This window comes from Rhinolophus ferrumequinum, chromosome 9 (assembly GCF_004115265.2).
Source record: "Rhinolophus ferrumequinum isolate MPI-CBG mRhiFer1 chromosome 9, mRhiFer1_v1.p, whole genome shotgun sequence".
Taxonomy (NCBI): Eukaryota; Metazoa; Chordata; class Mammalia; order Chiroptera; family Rhinolophidae; genus Rhinolophus; species Rhinolophus ferrumequinum.
This window is the reverse complement of record NC_046292.1, coordinates 33,380,990-33,394,354: the sequence shown is the minus strand read 5'-3', so window position 1 is coordinate 33,394,354 and position 13,365 is coordinate 33,380,990. Positions and strand designations below refer to the sequence as shown.

At 53.6% G+C, this 13,365-nt stretch overlaps 1 protein-coding gene across 1 annotated transcript; it reads left to right on the top strand.

The window, feature by feature from the left end:
* Positions 1–6,817: 6,817 nt before the first annotated feature.
* PDZK1IP1 (PDZK1 interacting protein 1) lies at positions 6,818–12,605 on the top strand. The gene is made up of 5 exons (XM_033113965.1): positions 6,818–6,842; positions 6,994–7,169; positions 9,558–9,666; positions 11,558–11,653; positions 12,203–12,605. Exons 2-5 carry the CDS (start codon positions 7,103–7,105, stop codon positions 12,273–12,275), a joined length of 345 nt encoding a protein of 114 aa, XP_032969856.1. The 5' UTR covers positions 6,818–6,842; positions 6,994–7,102; the 3' UTR covers positions 12,276–12,605.
* Positions 12,606–13,365: the final 760 nt, after the last annotated feature.

Below are 13,365 nucleotides of genomic sequence, written 5' to 3'. Positions count from 1 at the left end.
AAAACTCAGGCCCACTCAGTCTCACTGTCTTGTCTAACCCGTTCTTCCAGCTGTGGTTGGAGAGATCTTGCTGAATGCAAGACTGCCCGTGTCACGTCCTTGCCTGAAACTCTGTGATGGCTCGGCATTATCGGTCAGGTCAAGACCAAACCTCTTCACAGGTCCTGCAAGGCCCTCGAGACCCGTTTTCTCACCGCCCTCTGCTCTCCAGCCGGCCGATCAATCTCACATCAGCTCCTCCTGCCTGCGTGCCTTTCCATCTGCTCTTCCCCTGCCTGGAAGTGCTCTTCACATTTCTCCCCAGGCCCAGCACTTCGGATCTTCTCTCTCTGGGTCCTGTGGGAGCTCCTTCATTGCTGCCCGACATCTCTCAAATGTACATCTCCAGCCTGGCCCTCGCCTCTTAATTCCAGACTCACGTACCCTTCCCCAAGCTAGATGGTGGCTTCTGCCTGTCCCACACGTTCCCATCTCAGTCTATTCTGACTGAGCAGACTCAGTTCATTGACATCATCCTGGGCTTTTCTCTTTCTCTCACATTCCAAATTATGTTGGCTTTACACACAAAATACAGCTGGATTCAGACCATGAATCCCCAGTTCCACGGCTGCCACCCGGACCTGAGCCATGGTCACTTCTTACTGGGACTATTGCAGTAGCCTCCTAACCAGTCCCCCGCTTCTGCTCTTCTTGCTCTCTGTGGTCTCCTCGCAACACAGCAGCCAGATCATGGCTTTTGTGCTCCAAGCCCTCCAATAGTTTCTCTTCTCAGTCTGATTAGAAGCCAAAGTCCTTACAGTCGCTCACAAGGCCTGAAATGAGTGGGCCTCACACAGCGTTTCAAACCTCCTCTCCTGCCCTCTGTCTCTGCCTCACTGACACTCCCGCCAGGCTCCTTCCTCAGGGTCTTTGCACTTACTCTTTGTTCTCCTTGCCCATGATCCTCTCCTCTCTGACAGTTGAACATGTTGATTCCTTACTTTCAGCTCTCTGCTGCCCAGATGTTGCCTCTTAGAGGAGCCTTCACTGACATATCTATGTAAAACAGCACGCCCTGGCCTGCCAACACCCCATTCTCCCGATCCTGTCTTGTCCTTCCCATATCGCCACATGACCTATTTCATCTATTTATGTGTTTGTTTCCTGGCTGAGCCCTCTAGAATGTAAGTTCTGTGATGGCAGCGGCTTTGTTTTGTTCATTGCGGTACCCCTAGCATCTCAAACTGTGCCTGGTCCACAGGAGGCATTTAATAAATATTTGTTGAATGATTTAATAAATATTTGTTGAACTTTGACTATTACCTTTTCTGGATTTCCTAGACTAGATGGCATCTCCATTCATATACTTTCAGCACCCTTCCATCTCCTTTGAAACATTTGGTACAATTAGGTAATTGTACAACGTAAGCTTCGTGTTGTTCACTCCTGTATTTCCAGTCCCTTGGTAGACACCAAACATGTGTTGAATAAATGAATGAAAGCAAGCCAGAATGCTATTTGGGTAACTGCCAACAAGTAGGTGCTTGTCCGAGGGACTGAGCCCTTGGCTAGACATAGAGATGCCTGGGGTTTAGCTTTATCTCTCCTACTAACTTATTGTATGACCTTCAGTTAGTGACAGTCTCTTTTTGGGTCACAGTTCCCCTGGCTGGAAAATGAGGAGCAAGATACTGTAGTCAGGATGAGCCTTTAGGCCAGGAGACACTGTGATTCTAGAAACCAGCACCCCAGCGGGCCTGTAGTCCTGGGCAGAGAGCAGGACTGTGCTGGAACCATTAGAAGATGTGGGACTTCTGCTGGCAGGTTATGCCCTTGGTACAGGGCCAGCCCTTTAGTTCCTTGGCTGAGTGAGTGGGCAGCAGGAGGAGGTGACTGATCTTCCTCCACTGAGCGGTCCTGGCCATAAATCTCACCACCTAGTGGGGTCGCCCAGGACCTAGGAGTCAGAGCCTGTACATTCCTTGGTTTGGCTGGCTCTGAGGGGTACTTTCTGCCCTTTCCAGTGCCCAGGCACAGGGCTCCCTATGAGGGTAAGCCCTCATTCCATCTGAGCATAGCTCCCGGCTCTGAGTCCCAGAAAACCTCTGTTCAGAGAGTGCCCATCTTTCTTCAGGTCTGACCTTGCAATCACGTGGCATTGCTTTCAGCAGACCTGCCAGGCTCCCGGTGAGTCAGGACTTCTAAACCCTTTTTGTGATTTGGGCAGTCTGGGGAAGCCTATGGACCCTTTCTAATGTTTTTAAATGCACACAATAAGATGTGTAGCATTGCAAAGGAAACCAATTATATTGAAATACAGTTATCAAAATATTAAAAACATAAGTTTGCAATATAGTAAGTTATGTGTATCTTTATAAGGTATTAAGTATCAAGATCTAGTGGAAGGTCCAGTGACTGTCATGCTTCCGTAATGATGAGCATAAATGACATCTCCAGGTATCTGCCACAATTGTATGTTGACATGAAAATATCAGAGGCACTATGGTTTGTTGCCTTCATACCTAAGGGAAGAAAACGGTAAATTTCAGTTAGTGGTTAGTGAGATACAGATGTAATGTATTCCCCATACAAGTTCGTGAACCCCTGAGCTTTGCCCATGGACCCTTGTGAAGGGAATGCTGAGTGAAGAGGAGTCAGGTGAGTGAAATCCTCAGCCTGAGAAGAGACACAGTCCTCACCAGTCTATTTCCTCAGAACCTGATGAAAATATGAAAATCTATTATCATTTGCTAACAGAGTCACAGAATCACAGGCTTCTAGAGCTGTAAGGGCCGGAACCCCTTCCGCAGACTCCCATGTTGAATGACCTGGCTCTTGACTTCTGCTTGCACACCTCTACGGATGGGGAGCTCACTCTCATTCCAGGGCTGGACAGCTCCCACCACTCTGAGGCGTGGTGACTCACAGAGGTGAATCAGACCCAGGCTCTGTCTCCACAGCTAGAAGATAGAGAAAGAGAAGGACCCAACTAGAGCTAAAATGCTTTATCGATTTACAATCATTTTCTGAGCTTCTGCTCTCTAGCAGGCCCAGTTTGGCACTGGATATACTGAGACCTACTTTCATAAAATATTTGCTGGGTATGTGCTCAGCCATGGTGCTCAGTACTAGGTGCTATGGGTGACAGGACATGATGCTTTCCCTCTGGGAGAGACAGGCATTAAATGAGTAAACACATAAATCAATATGTAGTTGAAATTTGTGATAATGGCTGTGAAGAGAAGGGGTGTGGGGGGGACTCACAGAAGGAGTGACTTCAGATGGAGGAGAGGGGAGGTGAAAGAAAGCCCCATAGACAATGTGACATTTAAGGCAAGACTTAGAGAATCTGTTAACATCCTCCAGATAAATGGGACAGGAAGAGCAGTTTGGGCAGAGGAAAGAGCAAGTGTGGAGGAGGGCCTGATGTGGGCAAGAGCTTAGCTACTGGTAGGGTTGGCAGGTGGCCCTGGGGCCAGATGAGGCTGGAGAGGAGGGTAAGGGCATATGGTGGGGTCTTCAAGACCATGCTGAGAAGTCTGCATATTGTCTTAAGAGCTACTGGAAGCCCTGAAGGGGTTTAAACAGGATCTGTTTGAATGAATACAACAAAGTTTCCAGGAGCTCTTAGGCTTGCAGCAAAGATATTAACGAGATGAAATATTGTAAGAAGGGTAAAAAAAGCTTTTATTTCTGTGCTCTAAATACCCTTCTTGAGTCTATCTCTCTGCTTTTCCTCAGGCTGAGCTCTCTGCCTGGATGGGTTCCCGGAGCTGTCTTTCTGCTCCACTGGTCAGTCCAACAGTTCAGCTAAATTTTTCCTTAGCATCACCTCCTCCAGGATGCCTTCCTTAACAATTTAGTCGTCCATGCTTCCCTACAGTGCAGCCCTGAGCATGCCATGTGCACTGAGTGCTTACTTGTCGGTGCCTACTCTCCCTTCTTCCAAACCACCCCTGGAAGCGGGCGGAAGTAGGGGGCTGAAGGGAGGGGAAGTTGCAGAATCTTTAGCTGTAAACTGGCCTCCTCTCTGCCCTCTCCAACCAATCTGGGATTGGAGCTGTACTCTGCCACCTGTTGGCAATAACTGGAATGGCAGGTGGGATGGAGTTGGGAGAAAGACTCCTGGAGAGAGTGCAAGCTCACTTGTGCTTTGCTGAAGGGTAATCACACAAGGTCTAGCTAAAAGGAAGGCCAATTTAAGGGAGCCCAATGATTCAGGGTGGCAGAGCTGGACTGGGAAGTAGAGGCAGGAACTGAGCATTGATGGAATAGGGACTTAGAAATGAGGACACAGGGTCCAGCCCCTGGGGCTGCTGAGGCCTGAGTCCAGATCTTGGGTCCAAGCCAGACCTTCAGGGGGCCCACCTTGTTGCCATGGAGACCCAGGGTTGTGTCCATACAGCTGGGGAGATGACCCCCTCAGCTGGATGAGGACACCCAGAGAGCAGGGACCAGCCTCAAAGTCAGTGTCCACCCACACCCCCCTTTTCCTGAACAACTTGTTTTTCTCTAAAGCTTGGGACTTTGACCTGGGAGGTGTGTTTCCCTCCTGTTGGTCACCTGATGTCCTTCCTGCTCATCCCCCTCCCCCACCACCCCCAAAGCATGGCCCAGGGAGCCCTTGTCCTTCCCCAGGTTCTTTAGGAAAGGTGGTAGTGGCGGGGTGAGGGGAGCTGTTTGAATGGGGGAGGCAAGACCTGGAACTTAGGGACTGATAGGAGAGGCTGGGGTGCTCTTGGGGGGGTCACTGGCTCGAGGGGAGGTCACATCAGTGACTTCTCTGTCCATGTCTTCTTGGGTCTCTACTTCCTGGGTTTCTGGGACACCCCCTCTTCTGGAGTTTCTTTCTCCAGCTCCATCCTGACTCTTTTTCTGTGAAAGATGCAGGGCTATGTCCTGGCCCCTGCCTGCTTCTCTCCTTTCCCCTGCTCTCCTCTCAACACACACACACACACACACACACACACACACACACGTCCTGGGGGGGGACCATGTGCTCTCATGCCTCAGTTACCAATGCTGTGCCACAGATGGCTCCTAGATCTAGATCTCTACACCAGGGGTCCTGCTGCCTTCTGGATGTTTCCCTCTGGCAGGTCCACAAGCACCACAAGCACAATACGTCTAAGCCTGTAGCTCACTGTTTCTCCTCACATCCTGAAACTTGCTCCAGCCCCTTCTTAGACACTACCGTCCACTAGCTGCCGAAGCCAGAAACCGTGAGTCACCCTCACTCCTCCCCGTCCCTCAGCACCCACTCCCAGCTAGTGACTGTGTTCTAGCAATCACGTCCTGTCTAGTCTACCCCTAAATCGGGCTCACATGCATTCCTACTGCCACCCCTCTGGTGCAGGCTGCAGCCCTGTTTCTGTGGCTATTGTAGTAGCTTCCCCATGGTCTCCCTTTCTCCAGCCTTTGCACTCCTCTTTCATTCTCCACTCTCTGTCCAGAGATGTTTTCTCCAATGCCAATCTGACCATGTGACTCCCTGCTTAAAACCCTTGAAGAAGGTATTATGGATGTTTGTTAAATTCAACCCGTTCCTTGCATTCCAGTTAGTAATTCTGTGGCTATTCATTAACACGCATAATGTCTACTCTAGCTAAACTTTGTGCCAGAAGATTCTGAGAACACTGAGTTGGGAGAGGGAGGGAAAACAGGACATACATGTATGGGAGGTGCCACTCGACTCCAAGCCAATTTCCCCTAGATCACCTTGAAACACCCCATCTTTGGATGATAATGGGCCCACTGCACTGGCATATGCACACACGTGCGCGCGCACACACGAAACAGGGATGAGGTGTGACGTCAGAATACTGCTCCTGGAAGGCCTGTCCTGCAGTATAAAGAGCTGCCCAGGAGGTCCTGTGAGCAGCAATTTGGTGGCTTCTGGCCAGGGAGGCTGTGGAGGGGCTTCCAGCTCACACCCTAGCTTCTGGGAACCCTCCATCTCTGAGACTTTGCCTTGGTCTTCTGTCTTCTTTCTTGGTGTCTATGGAGCTGTACTGTCAGCATCTCTGGCTTCCTGTACTGCTGGGGAGGAGTGGGGCAAGGAGAACCAGCATGACCCTTTGCCCCCGGCCTCAACAGGTATTTGGGTCATTCTCAGTTCCTGAGCTGGAGGGCCCAGTGGAGTCCATGTGATCCTGGGGGTTGTGGGCCCAGGGGTTCAGGGTCCCACATAGGACCTTGCCACCTGAGGGTGTCTTCCTTTGCCCTGCGCAGCAAGGCTGTGTCCCTCCCACTTCTCTTCCTGTAATGGGTGGAGATAGATCAGAGGTATGTGTAGAGACTTCTGACCAAGCCCAGATCTTGCTCTAGGAACCATATCTGAGGGCAAGGGGAAGAGCTGAACTAAACCAGCTCAGCCGGGGTGGGTAGGGAAGGCTGGAGACTGGGAACCTCAGGATTCTGACCCCCATGGGAGAGGGTGGATTAGAGAGCTACTGAGCTGGGCTGAGAGTAAAGGAACAGAAGCCAGGGCTGTGTCCCAGGGCTGTGTCCCACAACTGGGACTTGGCTGAGGAGGGACACGTGAAGGGAGAACAGGAAATAGGCTAGGATTTGTGGGAGGGGGCAGCTTTGACCTTTCCCTAGCCCCTGGGGTTTTCCCCACTCTCCCCCAAGCCAGCCAGTAAATTTGTTAATCTCACTGTCAGCCTTCCAAGAGGTCCTGCCTATTCGAGACAGGAACAATAATGCGTCACTTCACTCCACTTCCCAGAGCCCAGCCCCACTGCCAGGAAGGGGGAGCTGAAGGAAAACCTTTGGGGAGGCCTGGGCCTTACAGGTGAAGCCCCAACACTCCCTACATCCACCTGGTCCAAAGACCCACTTCCTTAGACAGCGTCTGAAAGGTGACCTTAAATACCAACTCGAGGGCGCTGGGCACCGGCCAGGGAGGCCAGTCCTGGCAGCTCATTACCATGGGAGGGAGGGCAGTTTCTCTCCACCTTCCCTCCTCCTTCCTCCCTCGCCTTCTTCCTTACTGGCTCCTTTCCTCCACAGCCAGGCTGAGCTCGGGCTGATCTCAGCACACACCACACACCAACAGACCTCACAGCTGCTTCAGGAGCCGAGAGCAGCCAGAGGGAAGGTCCAGAAGCTGCTTCCAGCCATGCCACCTCTCATGCTGGTCCTTCTGGGTGTGCTCATGGCAGCGCCACCTGCCAGCTGTCAACAAGGTAGCATAGAAATAGGCCTGCAAGGCTGAGGTGAGGAGGGTGGGCTGGGTGCTGGCAACCCAGGCGTGGGTGGGTGGCTGTCTCCTCGCCTCCCTCACCACCCTTTGTGGGGGGGGGTGTCAGGGACTTGGGAGGAACAACCAAAGGCAGAGACCTCAGTCTGTGATTTGTTTTCCACGAGTGAGAAATGGGGACAGCAGGGGAAACGTGGTGCCTAGGCTTGGGGAGAGGAGTTGAGACCCAAGCTGTAGGAGCAGGAATTTCCCTGGAGATAGGTGGGTCCTGAGAATAGGGGTCGAGGGCTACAAGGAGGGTGGGAGTGGGGCTTGAACCACTTGCGCCGGGGGAGAGGCAGAGCTGTCACTGGTTTACCTATGGCTTTGGCTTAAATCCTTGTTTCAGTTTCCTGGGTTTTGGTAGGGGACAATGCCCCCGTGTGGCCCTTACCACGTACCTGAGCTCTTTGTCCAATTCTGCCTCTGTCATGCTGTGTGGCCTTGAGCAAATCACTACCCCTCTTTGAGACTCAGTTTTCTCATCCATAAAATGAGGACAATGAACCTGCCCTGCCTGCCTCCCAGGACGGCTGCCATGTCAAGGGTGTGGAAGGGCTTGACACCACACCCTAAAATCTGGTATCTGCCCTGCATTGTGAGGCCACATCTGCAGCCAAAGTCTGGGGACTCTGCAGGAGGGATTTGGGTTCAGAGGGGGCTGGAAAAGATGCTTCTAGAGCACCCCCTCCTTTGCAGGTGTCCTGAGCTCTCATGCACAGCTCTCATCAGCTTCAACTCTGTTTCCCAGGTCTTGGAAGCCTTCTTGGAAACTGAAGATCAGAGGGGTTGAGTAACTTGTGTGGGTCACACAGCAGAGCATTAAGTGACAAGGCTCAGATCACCTCTCTTCTACTCCACACTCTGTCCCTTGCATTGTGTGCTCTCCCTAGAGCCACATGGAAGGAGAGGGACCGTGGTCACTGGTGTCTTTGGAGGGAGTTGGCTGCAGGGTTTGGAGGAAGCAGGGAGGGATCTCCCAGGGCTTGAGCCCTAACTCCTGATCCTTGAGCAATCACTGACGTGAGGAAACAATGGGTCTGAACCATTGTTTCTTGGGAAAACGGTGAGTCAAAACATTGCTTTTGGGCAAGCATGGAACTCAGGGTAACCACAATGTGTATCTTCTGTTACCCAAGGAGAGAAGCAAGATCTGACCTGGCCATAGGCCAGAGAGTTCTGAGATCCCTCCCTCCTTCCCAATACCTGCTAGGCTCAGAGAGAGCTCAGAGAAAAGGCAGGGCCTTCACTGCAGCAGGAGAGCTTTAGGGTAGACTCAAGGACTTCTGAGTGGGAGTGAGGCAGAATGAGGTTTTTGATGCCTAGCTGGGCCCCTCAAAATACAGATAGCACTAGGGATGCAGGTGTATTCACCTGGAGGCAGGACTTCTCTGAAGTTTCCTGTTGGCCTCTGTTCCCTCCTGAGACCTGTACTTGCTGCTGCTTGCATGTCCTCTGTAGGGCTGAGCTCTCGGGCTCATGGGGGCACAGTGATACCCTGGGAAAGAAGAGTGCTTTGGGGCTGTCAGTGGCTGAGGGCAGAGACATCTGGGAAACTGAGGGTTAGAGGTGGCATCAAGGGTTAAGTGTCAAAAGGCAGAGACGGTGCATGAATGGGGCCTCTCCCTCTAGGGTCTCTGGCCTAGCCCCCTGGCACCCAGCTGGAGGAGCCGAAAGGGCCCACGTTTTGAAACTTCCTTTCTGGCCCCCAAGACCCAGAGTAGAATCCCTCTGTGTTGCCTTTCAAAGAAGTCCTGTCCCATCCTTCTCTGTGGGCACCCTGGCACCCCTAGCTGAGCAGCCCAACCTACTCTACCTGTCACCAGAGAAACCTCTTGTTACAGAACAGGATCTTCCAGATGCCAATCCAGTCAGATCAGCTCTGCGCTGCCCCAGCTTGCTGAGCGCCAGAGAGGAGGGGAACCACCCCCTGTTGGCAGGACCTAGGCCGGCTGTCCAGGGGGCTGCCCTTTGCCCAGACACTCCCTGTGGGGCCCTGCAGTGACCCATGATGAGATGGGGGTGAGAGCTCAGGCTGTTTGGACCTCAGACACAGCATTCTGAGGCTTGTCCCTTCCTCTGTTCCTCATTCCTTATTTGAATGCCTGTCTTCTTTCCTCCAAACCATCATCCCTTTCTTGAGCTCAGTGGGGTTCCGATGGGTCGTCCTTCCCACCCCTGCCACCCCAGAATGTCTCCTCTGGTTCTGGCAGCTGGCTGACGGCCTCTAACACAGTGCCAGCCCTTGGGGTTTGAGGCCGTCCTTCTCCTTTCTGTGCTTGCCGCCCCCACTCTGGCCCAGCCCGCTGTAGTACTCCCTTGCTCCCCTTTCCAGGCCTGGGGAACCTGCAGCCCTGGATGCAAGGCCTTATCGCCATGGCCGTGTTCCTGGTCCTCGTTGCAATTGTCTTTGCTGTCAACCGCTTCTGGTGCCAAGAAGAGCCGTGAGTACTACCTGGGGCCCTGGGGGCTGGGCCAGCACTGGGGGCCCCAGGGCAGGGCAGCCCCAGGACCACTGCTGCTGCTACAGCAGCAGTGAGGAGAGTCTAAGGAGGAGAGTCTAAGAAACCCTGAGTCCAGTCCTCTCACTGTGTGGAAGGGACACTGAGGCCTGATGTCTTGGAGACTAGGGTGCCAGCTTGTTGGCTCCCAGGGCTGCCTCTGATGGCCCTATAGCTCTGGTGCTCACTCACTGTGAGGTTGGGGAAATGTCTTCTCTTCTTGGAGTCTCAGTGTTTCTATCTGCATAGTTGGGACAGCTGCCAAGTCTGTGATGGGGGCTGTGAAAACCTCTGTGAAAATGACAGTCCCCATCCTTCCTCTGGGTCAGCTGCTGTGCCACATGTAGGGGTCCAGAGGGGGACAGACACAATCCCTGCACTTATACACGACCTCCCAGACCAGAAGGGAAGGCTGACATGGAGGCAGCCATCCCAAGTGCAAGCACTTACGCTAAAGGGGAGTACAGAATACAGTGCAGGCCTGATCCGCTGGGGCCGTGGTGCTGTGGGTGGCTGCGGTCTGAGAAGGCCTCCCATTGTACTTTTTTCCTGAGGCCTGAAGAATGAGGAGGAGCCAGTCTCAGGATAGGATGGTGCTGGAAGGGCACTGCAGTCAGGGAAGAGCACACCTGAGTTAGGGGTCCTGAGTTAGGGGCAGGGCACTGAGGTACGAGAGGGGGTGGGCTGAAATCTGGCCCACTCTGCACTTGCCGACCCTGGGGCAAGGCTGCAGCTGCCCCCAGATCTTACACAGGTAGCCTGGTGCCTAGGTGCAAGTAGCAGCCCTGCATGGCCCACTGAGGGGACACGAGCATCTCATAGGTGGAGAGAGGGATGGAGAAGTCCCAGATAAGCTGATGAGGAAGGCAGGTCCTAGGCCAAGCAGACCCTTGTGCACCGATGCCCCAAACTGTGGGCTTTTTCCTTAGTGCAGGAGGAATCCAGTGAAACTCTGTAAGCGGGAATGAGGTGCACCTAGCAGAATCATGCTGGCGGCCCCATGGCAGATGTGTGGGTTAGGGGACAGTCTGCAAGTGAGGACAGCGATGAGGAGGCTGAGCGTGAGGTCAGCAGAGAGTCTGGACAGTGGAGGCAGCAGAGGGGATGGAAAGAGGGGACAGATCTAAGCTGTGTAGGAGGCCGACCCCCTGAGAGTTGGGGGAGGGGGCAGCAGAGGGCAGGAGGGACAAGGACAGAGAAATGTCCAGGCTTCTGACGGGGCACTCCCTGAGACACAGAACACAAGAGGCAGATCTGGGACAACTGCTGAGTTTAACTTGGGACAGATTAAGTCTGAGAAGCTTGTGGGATGTGCAAGGAAAGATGAGGAGCCATAAGGGTCCCTGTGTTTTCCAGGGAGGTGGCGGCAGAGGCCACGCTCAGTGGGTTTAAACCTAAATAAGAGGTCAGGAGCTTTTTGTTGGAAATGCTTCCTTTCTCCACTGACCCCAGCTTTGTCTTCAGTGGCTGTTGACCACAGCTGCTCCTACTGCGTGGTAAAAGCCCTGTGGAAATCTGAGGCACACACTGAGTCCTGCTGGGTTCGCGCCGGAGACTGAGCTGAGGGCAGAAAGAAAACAGCAGAGGGTGGCTGGGAGGTTCCCAGTGTAAGGCCTCGGATGGGCCTTGAGGTCCCCACTTTGGAGCAGGGAGAAGCCTGTGAGGGCCCATGGGGAGGGGCCGGAATGAGGTTCTAACAGGGGCCCTGCAAGGGAGAGGGGCTTCTGACTTGTGAGAACCAGAGCCCAGAACAGGGCCTGACTGGACGATGGGGAGGAGGGGGAGCAAAAGGGGAGGGGACCCAGAGAGCCCTCCTGATGAGACCTGTCCACAGGGAGCCTATGAACACGGTGGTGACCATGGGAAACAAGGCAGATGGGATCCTAGCAGGAACAGAAGGAAAGTACTCCTCGATGGCTGCCAGCTTCAGGTGAGGTGCTGGTCAGTACAGGACTGACTGCCATGTGCTTCAGGGACCCATGGGGACCTCAGGACCAGGTGCTTCTGAGGGGGGTGAGGGTGGGGAAGGGCTCAGTGAAGAGAGAGGGTCTATTGAGGGAGGGGCTGGTGAGTGACGGGGGATTTGTGAGGACTGCAGGGCTCTATGAGGACATGAAGCCTCAGTTTGGGGAGAGGACCCAGGAACGGGATGGGGACATGGTGGGGGGAGTGGCTCAGTGGGTGGATTGGGACTCACAGGGAGGGGTGCTGTGGGGAAAAAGGGCTTAAGGAGGGAAGGGGACTCTGATGGGATGAGAGGAGGGACTCAGTAGGAGGAGAGGGATCGGTGGGGGGAGAGAGGTGGGATTTGGGGGGGTGGTGCTGAGAGGCCTCCAGTCTCAGGTGCACAAGACCAGATGTGGTCGGGAATCCCCTTCTGGGATTCAAGTTTATTCTGAAAGATACTGTCCTCACAAGTATGGGGCAGAGAGAAGGGGATGTGATAGAAGGTGCCAGGACCGCTGTCATCCTCTTTCAGGTCCAATGAGCATGAGAACGCCTATGAGAATGTTGCCGAGGAGGAGGGCAAGGTCCGGAGCACCCCCATGTAACCCCCCTTGCCTGTGGCCTGCAGTGTCGATCCAGGGCACTTGTGATCAATGCTACTCCTTCTCTGTGCAAGAATCTTCAGTAAGGGGCCAACTCCTCCAACTCCACACTACCCTACCCTCACTTGAATTGTCCCAGCCAAGGTCAGAACTCAAGCTCTGTCTAGGTTGGGGTTCGGCTGTGGCCCTGGGGTCTCCCACCTAATTCAATTCAGAAGGCCCTTCTGAAGGAGACAGTCAGAGCAGCACCTCCCATCCTGCCTCACATTTCCTCCCCCCAACTGTGGAAATGGCCCTTATTTCTGTGAAATAAAGACGTTTTATACTTCTGTGGCTGAGGCTCCTGGGGCTCAGACACAGGCCCCCAGGCTCCCATGCAGCCCCGCCTTGCTTTCTGAATCAGGAGAATCACCTTCCAAAGCTGTTGTCATGGTGGCTTTGGAGGCTTGTCCAAGAAGCCCTCTCTGGGAGTCCCTAGGGGCCAGGGACTCTCACCCACTCCACCCTTCTTGCAGGCAGCACCCACCTCCTCTCCTCTTGCCTCCATACTGCTTGGCACTGCGGTAGGTTCATTCAGTTCTTATCCATCCAGGGCGATCACCCTCCCATTGGCTTCTCTGGGCTTTTGGGCACAGGAAGCACCAGGAGAGGCTCTTGGGCTAGGATTCAGGAAGCCCAGATTTGACTTGCTGTGTGACTTTGGTAGAGTCACCATCCTCTCTGAGTTCAGCTCACCCCAGAGCTGGTGTAGGATCGTCCTCACCAACACCACTGACTCCCAGTCCTGCGTGGGGGTGGAGTCAGTGAACTGGGTCCCAGGGGGAATGAAGCAGGAAGGAGAGGAGAGAAGAAGCATGACTTAGGGGCTGGCTGACCCTGGAGGCCCGTCACCTCTGTGACTATTGTTCTTACAGGTACAGCTTCTGTCTCAGGGGTGACAACAGAGCACTGCCAGATGCAGAGGAGTGGGGTAGAGGGTAGGAGGCCGTCCACCTTGCCCCCAACATCTTCTGCCACCTATTCCAGCCTGTCACAGCACTCCCACTTCATTACAACCATTCTTTTGCTGTTCTAAGGCTTTTTACTAAAATAC